We start from the raw sequence: 8,809 nt of genomic DNA, 5'->3' as shown, positions 1-8,809 counted from the left end.
GGAAACCATGCCATACTGCATACAAAAGTCAACTAATCACCCTTTTAAATTCCCTTAGTACCTTCCATGGACATTTACCTGTCTTAGTGCTCCTATGCAGACCTACCAGAGTGGCTGAAGCATGGCTGGTTGAAGGATACTGACTTTCAGTGGGGATGACTATAGATGACATTACAGGAGAACGTTAAGCAGCTCTAGCCCAATAAGGCCCAGCTTCAGATTGCACCACTTCGGTATGGGCAACAGCAGTCTGGGTTGGCTGGCTGGCAGGCAGCAGCAAGAACAATGGCAGAGTGGTAGTGGTGGGAGGATGAATGCTGGCATCCTGAAAGAGGACAGTAGATTTGTGCTTCATGGAGCCAGTGGCATTCCCTGGGTGGTGCCTTAGCAATCCAGGCAATGTGTTGGAGAACAGCAAGTTCCCCTCCAAGCCACACACCATCGCCTCTTGAAACCATATTGCTGTTTCCTCTCTGTCACGGGGTCAAAAACCCGGAACTCCCTTCCTAAAAGTACTGCAGGTGTACTTACACCAGTTGGACTGCAGCGGTTCAAGAAGGTGGCTGACCACCACATTCTCAAGGGCTATTAGGAATGGACAACAAAGGTTTGCCAGCGGCACTCACATCCCATGAAAGAATTTTTTTTAAATGTTGGACTACTGTGACACTCTGCAAGACTTTTTGAACACTGGTATCTGCAGCTATGATGGCAGGAGTGTGAGCCTTCATGACAGCAAGCCGAGTTTCCTTAGTCTGAGCTTCAACTGCAGCACCCAGATGTTTGGGTGTCTTCTGCTTGTGCTACATTGGAAGCTGAGACATCGGCCAACGTTCTATGAATGTTCTCCTGGAGTTGGCAACCACCATGCTAGAAAGTTTGAGCTACAAGCTCTGTGGAAAGATCTGTGTCAGGTTGGTGTCAGGCTCCTCCATTCTGTCTTGCCTTCCTATGCACCAAGCAATTCAATATGCACACTCATCAGCCTTCTTCTGTCGGGCACCACATTGAAGTCCTCCTCTAAGTCCACTGCAGTTGAGCTCATATGCAACCTTCTGACTCAGAGTGCTAACAACTGAGCCACCCATTGTTGAGAAGCAGCTACCCTTTGACATGTCTTGGTGGCTTAAATGCAGAAGGCACAGTGAACTGCTGCAAAATAACAAAGCATAATGTCTGCTGCCTGGATATCGGGAATTGACCTGTATGATTTGCCACGTATGGTCAAACACCAGTTAGATATTGAGGGCGTGGAATCCTTTCCAGCTGCCATACGCCCTCACCCAGCTCTAAGACTGTATTGTGGCTGCAGCACTTGGCAGACTTTAGTGAGGACCTCCTTAGTGAAGCAGAAATGTCCGACACACTGTTCCTCACTAGGGTTCAACTAAGACAATTGCTTCCTGCACCTTTGGCCAGATGTGGGCTCCATCTGCCTACCCTTCTCCTGCTCCTCCTCCAACTTCTTCCAGAAACTTGTCCTGTGTTACCTCTGCTCATTCACCTTGTAAATGCTGCAGTCCAAGGGAAATACATATTATGCACCCATGTCTGCCATTCCACTTCCTGTAGACTTCAGCAACTCTACAACTCTTGAAACAACCAAAACATTTCCTGCTGCTGAGCATATTTTCAGCAATACAACATTAAAAGAGGATGTTAACTGGAGTGTTGATTTAGAAAATAACAGCAAAGGCATGAAATCAGTGATACACACTGATTTATGTCATGATCTACCTACTTTGAATACTTGTGGCAGATACTCCTTGCCCATGCACTAACTCCCTCATTAAAATGGCATCCTGCATGGTCAGCACCAGACTGTGCATGTGCATCACCATTTCAGAGGCCAAAGGGTATCCATAGTAGCAAAGACCAGGTGCGACGCATCTAACTTTTATGACAATTATGTTTTCATCCACTTGCTGTCTGATCCCTGATACCACCTGCTACCTCAATCCCATCCCATTACAGCTTCCCAACTCCTGACCATCTGACTTCACCTCCTTATCCCTGTACTTGACAAAATTATCAACTTTGGGAACTTCCGAGTTAAATGGGAGCCTTGTATTCACATATTTTTTTTCAAATTTCATTAGCGAGTTCTAGAAGCTTGTGTATCATGGTTAGAAGTGTGGTGGACTGTAGTATCAATTCGTTTTACGGAATTGGAATGATTTAATTTTTAAACCCAATATTTGTGAACACCAATAACTTTGTGAACAAAATTATCCTGTTTCCATCATATGCCACTGCTGCCACCTCCTTCAAAACAATCATTAGCATTCTCCTCTTCAACCGCTCTATCCTCTATAATTGTTGCACAATCTCAAACCTTCCTTCATCCTCCAAAATCCAAAACATGTCTTGTCTTAAACATATGTCTCATCTGCCATCACTCTTTCCTCAAGTAATACATATTCTATTTACTGTCTCGCAAATGGTTCCAAGATCACAGTGATTCAAATCATGTCAAGTCTGCTGAGATAGGCTCTCCAACTCTCCTCTTCCACTTCAATCCTTATAATTTCCAATTCAATCTTTCAGTATGTCTCCTCTGCAGTGCACCTCCAGGGTACTGTTCTCTCCTGGTTCTGCTATTACCTGACCATGTTGGCACTTCATTGCTAATATTAGTCTCTTCTCTTTTGCTCACCTCTGATCTACCACATCCTTGCTCCCTCATCTGCACTCGTTGGCACTTGGGAACATTTTCCAGAAGCACAGGAAAGTTTTCATATGTCCACTGGTGACACAAAGCTTTATCTCTATTGATGCAAAGTTTGCTGCCACACTCTCAAATTGCCTGACTGATATTAAGAGCTAGATAAGCCAAATCTTCTTCCACCTGAATGCTGACATGCTCTTTGGTTGCAGTCAGTCTCTTCAAACTGTCATCTCTAGTATAACAATCTCCCTGACTGTTTTCTCAAGGAAATGATGCAGAGCCTTGGCATTCTGCTCAATCCTGAGCTCAGCTCCCTTTTATCTATCCACTTTGTCACCAAAACCATTTTATTTAACCTCACTCCATCTATCTACTTTTGTCACCAACACCCAGCCCATGTTTCATTACCACAAGGACTAACTTTTCCAGTTGGCCTCCATGCATCAACCATCCACAAGCTTCAACTCGTTCAAACACCATTGCCTGCATCTTTACTCATATTAGTTCTAAATTTCTATCACCCATGCCTTTCCCAAACTCAATGGTTACCTGTATTAATTGAAATATTCTTATCTTTGTTTTAAAATATTTTCATGTCCTTGTGCCACTCTACCTTAATCATCTCCTTCTGGCTTACATCTCTGCATGTACTCTCGTTTACTCCATCACGGGACTTGTCTCCATCCCTGCCACTTCATCTTCTACACCATTGGCAGCCACTTGTTCTGGCACTACATTCATGAATCAGGAATGTTTTCCAGTTCTACCTTGCCACCTCTCTCCTGGTTTTCAAAATCCTCCTCAGTAGCTTCCTTTTGAATGTGCTTTCGATGCCCCATTGTAGTGTCTCCATTCCTTTCCACTTTCTCTCAGCAAACTTGGAAATATAACAACTGGTCCCCGTATCCAAATCATTGAATAAGATTGTGAAAGGTCCTCAAATCCTTTTATCAAGACTATATTATATATATATTTAGTTTTATAACTAAAGTTAAATATTGATACTTAACATTAGTTTAAAGGCAGGAGATTTTTTTCCTTTAAATGTACATAGGGGCCTATGCTCTTGTTGCTGCTGGAGGTGGTCTGTTTGTACTGTTTTAATAACATTCTCTGCTGTACAGTGCTCCAGAGGGTTGTGGATGCATCATCATTGAATATATTTAAGGCTAGGATAGACAGATTTTTGGTCTCTCAGGGAATTAAGAGAAACGGGGAGCGGGTGCAAAAGTGAAGTTGAAGGCCAAGATCATCCATGATCATGTTGATTGGCAGTGCAGGCTCCATGGGCCTTATGGTCTTTTTCCTCTCCTATTTCTTAATTTGAGCTCTTCATCAGGAACTAGCAAACATTACTCATGCTTGGTAACATAAAATTGCATAGATTTAAAGGTAGGAAAGCTTCTTGCAGTCAGTGTTTACAATGAGTAACTCCAGCTGGGGATCCATCCAAAACTAACCTTCGGAATAAAATTTGTTTATTTATGCAAGTTTTCCTTATAATATTTTCCTCAAGTTCAATTGTATTACTGGATAGCAAAGAAAAAGTATGCTGATCATTATGGGAAAATATGAGTTACAAAATAACCAACAGAATGATGTAAACGTTCAATTAAACATAATATTTTGGACAAAATACTTTCCAACTTCACCTTTATCAATTCAATATTTAATGTTTTTCAATTAAAAACTATAATTTATAGTTTTGTTAATGGTAGATTATTTTAAAATATATCATTCTCGTATCAACTGAAGAGTACATACAGCTAACAAAGGTCCTCCAATCCTTTTATCAGAACTTTGAAATGGTTTTATGACTAAAGTTAACTATTAATATTTACCATCAGTTTAAAGGCAGAAGAATTTTTCCCTTTAAGGATACATAGGGACTTACTAATGGGCCCGAGAACAGTGGGTGAAAGCGCAAAGTACAGACCGGCTCAGATAATGATACTCGGAATATACTGTTCATTAACTTCTCAGTGAAAGAATGAGGCATTTTAGAATGGTCAATAATATCGTAAGTAAAACAGCCTTTCCTAATACTGTGTGTTGATGCTCCAATATGTGGGACCAGGCACTTTTGTAAATGCCCTTTTAAGATAATTAAAATTTCAATTAGCTATTAGCTCGATACTTTCCGAAATCAAGGCACAGTGAAGCAGAAAGTAAAATAATTCAATACATAATTTATAACTTCTATATGTTAAAAACGATGGTTTCTGAATGAACAAACTACAACAGTACAGCCTTTCTGATCTAACATAGTTCGTTCAATTATGTCAAATGGAAATTAAACTACGTCACGCAAAACTGATCAACCCGATGACATCACATGAGGTCACCCTTAATGAGGAGATAATTTGCATAAGCTGCTTTATGAGGCATTCTGAGAAACGTGCTTGAGTTTAGTCGTTCCTATGGTCATAGTTATGGTCCTATCTGCTTTGCAGAAATCTGTACGGTGATGCCTTTCGGAGCCAATATGTGCTGGGTGATGATTTGGAATTGTAACGTATTCCGCATTTTGATATGTGTATTAGAGCTTGTAGTGTTGCATGGAGGTGCCGGGGTGAGTGAAGAGCCTGGTGGGAGGGAAGTCAGGGATTTGGGTCCTCTGATTGAGATGTTGGCCGGGAAGGTCAGCCCCCGCCCTCCGCTGCTCTCTAAACAGAGGATAGATGATCGACACATAGAATACATGGCCAATCTCTACAAGCAGTTGGCAGATCGAGATGGGAAACCCAAAGTTAACCGGACTATTCTGACTAACACCATTCGGTTGGTGAAACCTAGCACAAGTGTAGTGCTCGCCGACTCAGGTAAATCAACTTTGGGAACTTACGAGTTAAATGGGAGCCTTTTATTCACATATTCTCTTTCAAATTTCATTAGCGAGTTCTAGAAGCTTGTGTCTCATGGTTGGAAGTGTGGCGGACTGCAGTATCAATTCGTTTTACGGAATTGGAACGATTTAATTTTTAAACCCAATATTTGTGAACACCAACTCAACTTATTCAAGGTCACTGGTGGCTTTTAGAAAAACGAGCTGTTGAGAGTGCTGCTCCTTGTTTTAAATCTAGTACTTAACCAATGCCTGGAAGGTTTTATAAGAAGTTACTTTGATATTATTTTCTTAACTAATCAAGAGGATGGATTGACAACTCATACCCAATTAAGATGGTGTGAATTGGTTCTTAACACTCTCCCAATAGGTTATTACATGTCTTTCCCTTAAGAGCTCGCTCATATATTCTACCTCCATTATACCACTAGACTTTTTTTTTCTTTTGGAAGATGGCTATTTGACGAGCCTGTGGAAGTTTTGACAACTTGGGTGGTCACTGCATTATAGGCCATCTCTCTTCAAGTAGAAGTTTCATTTTCATCTCAAACTTTAGTTGGTTATGCATCAGAGTTGCCAGGGCTTTTGCTGTGGAGCTTGCTGTCCTGTTGACTCCTAATTAGATTCTATTGGTTGGGGTGGGAGTTTTAGTTCCTGGCTTCAATAGTTGATCTTGAAAAGATGTAAGAATGATCATATTGGAATAAATGTAAATTGCTCAAACATATTTACCCCCTAAATGTGTTCAACCTAACATGTTGAAATAGATAATGTACTTAGGCTTGAATAATTGATATTTTTTCCATTTTGGAACACCTAACATAATGAAGTCTTGCCTTTTTAAACATGTACTGGGATATGCAGAGAAGTTCTCTAGTTTAACTGTGTGCTTTTGACTTTAGCTAGCCTGTAGGAACTTAGCAATCCTGCTATTAGGAATTGAAATGGCTGGGAGGAGAAAGGAAGAACAGGATTTTACAAATTAATGGTAAGAGGTAAGATACAAACATTCAGATGCTAATCTCCAATGTCTGTCTCTCTTTACTAGGTCATTGGCACATACATCATGTTCAATACAATCTGCACTATCTTCCAGAGCTGGAGCATTTGATTAAAGTTGTTGTTGTGTATTTGCACAATCCTCTACCCAATCAGTTCTTGGTTTCTTGTGAAATCAAATGTCTCCTAGCAAATTATGTTAACCTGAACTTCATACAGAATGACACGGACATAGAATTGCCCATCAGGTTTGTATTAAATCTGAATGACCGATGGGCAGAGGCTGATGTAACTCCATGTGTCATCTTCCCAACTGGTAATTCTGTGAAGAAAGTCAACCTGCACATCAGTTACAAGTGTGCTGAATTTGGAAAGGTCAGTCAAAGAACTTTGGACAAAAAAAGAAACTATGCTGTTCATTTACAAGTGCCTTCACTGCTGCTATTTTTGAATGATACTGATGGAACTGCCCATCAAAGGAGGGGGAAGCCAGAAAAGCAAATGCCAGAGAGTTCATCTAAATCCCATGTGCTGTCTAGGAAGCCACGGCAATTAAGTAACATTGGCTCAGACATTCCTAATTATCTTCATAAAAGCCCTCCAAGGAACAAATGCAAGCTTCATTCATTCTGGGTAAGCTTTGAGCAACTGGGATGGGATCATTGGATTGTGGCTCCTCACAGGTACAATCCCAAATTTTGCAGGGGAGACTGTCCTAGAATTCTTCATTATGGTTACCAATCTCCAAATCATGCAATAGTGCAAAATTTTATCAATGAAATTGTTGATAAAAATGTCCCCCGTCCATCTTGTGTCCCTTTGAAATACAGCCCAATTAGTGTCCTTTTGAAGGAGCAAAATGATCACATTGTCTACAAGGAATACAAGGACATGATTGCAATGTCTTGTACATGCAAATAGAACCTGATCCAGAATTGCTAACTGGCACTAATTGGTTAGCTAGTTTAGGAAAGAATTGAGTGCACTGCAAGTTGTTCCATGAGATGGTTATTATAAAATGCATGCTTAAGTAAATTGGACTGGTTATGTTTTATACTTGACCACATCTATAAAGCAAGTCATACAATGACTTGTTCTTGGATTTAATTGCAGTGAAGGCTTCTTATTTATTTCTTCCTGCTACCAATTATGGGAACCAGTGTCTGAATTCATGGTGCAATTGTAGCCCCACAGTATTGACACTTGCCTTAATGCTAAGAAGGGTTTTTGAAGACCATTGTCTTTGCAGAAGGCCACCTATTCTGCCTTTTTCCTGCTGCAAATACAATGAAATTGCTAAGAAATAACCAATATACTTGTCGTAAGAAATAATATAATTTTGTAGTCTGAAGTTTACGTATTTATAATTGATTTTTGTAAGTATCACTGAAATTTCCAGTCTATGCTAAAACTTTGTCCATCTTTTATATTAAACTTGTCAAGTCTGTTACTCTTGACTGATCAACATAATAATCCTTTCAAGCCAAATGTAAATAGTCAAGTTTTAACTTGCAAAAATTAGGACTCAAATTGTTTAACCTGAGCTGCAGTAACCTTTTAAGCCATACCATGGGAACTTACTATTGCTTCAGCAGCTGAAGTTTCACTTGAGGGTAGTTCACTCACTAGGTGACTCAGGAAGCCCTGATATAAATTACACAAGTGAATGTCTGCACCTTCATTGTATGTAGCTTTTTCCTACATGGTGCACAAGATTATGCAGGGGGTGGGGATTAATTGGGTGGGTGGGAGCAGAGGGAAGCACAAGACAATGGGAGGGGGGTGGCTGGAGAAACTCACTTAAGTGAGCAACTATTGTTTAATTCACAATTCTATACAATGAAACAAAGTTTAACAATTTTTTAAATAGCTAATGCACTTTGGTTTTTAAACCCCCAAATTTTTGCATCTTTTTAAAGAACTTACTATAGTATCAAGATTGGAACTGAAATTAATATTGGCTACTGTAGTTCTTGAGGGTTAACTTAATCTGAAATGTATGCAGGTAGAATTGAAAGCTATTACAATCTAGTCTGAAGTGTTAATGTTCTGAATTATTCACTAGGCTAGTCTTGATTTGTCTTGCTAATAGCACTAACTTATTGCTGTTGTTTTAGCAAAAGTTGAAATATTGGCACTACATGTGCAATTACAAATTTCCACATGCAAAAGATTTGATGGGACAGCATACTCATTTGGTTGTACATGTACTGTATCAGTGAACTAAGTCATACCATAAAGTTCTAACTTGGAAACAGAAATCCTAAGTAACTGAGGCAGTCACAGCTGATAAATCA

General features: G+C 39.9%; 1 protein-coding gene across 1 annotated transcript; it reads left to right on the top strand.

The window, feature by feature from the left end:
• The first annotated feature begins 5,342 nt into the window (after nucleotides 1-5,342).
• bmp15 (bone morphogenetic protein 15) lies at nucleotides 5,343-7,433 on the top strand. Its single transcript, XM_041196155.1, has 2 exons — nucleotides 5,343-5,490; nucleotides 6,562-7,433. The coding sequence occupies exons 1-2, from the start codon at nucleotides 5,370-5,372 to the stop codon at nucleotides 7,431-7,433; spliced, it is 993 nt and encodes a 330-aa protein (XP_041052089.1). The 5' UTR covers nucleotides 5,343-5,369.
• Nucleotides 7,434-8,809: the final 1,376 nt, after the last annotated feature.

Source organism: Carcharodon carcharias, chromosome 9 (genome assembly GCF_017639515.1).
Source record: "Carcharodon carcharias isolate sCarCar2 chromosome 9, sCarCar2.pri, whole genome shotgun sequence".
Taxonomy (NCBI): Eukaryota; Metazoa; Chordata; class Chondrichthyes; order Lamniformes; family Lamnidae; genus Carcharodon; species Carcharodon carcharias.
The sequence above is the reverse complement of the archived record's forward strand: the minus strand, read 5'-3'. Positions and strand labels throughout refer to the sequence as shown.

Bases quoted from the DNA above. Each gene is read 5' to 3' on its own strand.
- bmp15 (XM_041196155.1), top strand. From the start codon at position 5,370: ATGGCCAATCTCTACAAGCAGTTGGCAGATCGAGATGGGAAACCCAAA. The intron at 5,491-6,561 runs GTAAATCAACTT...TCTCTTTACTAG, and splicing joins TGTAGTGCTCGCCGACTCAG to GTCATTGGCACATACATCAT.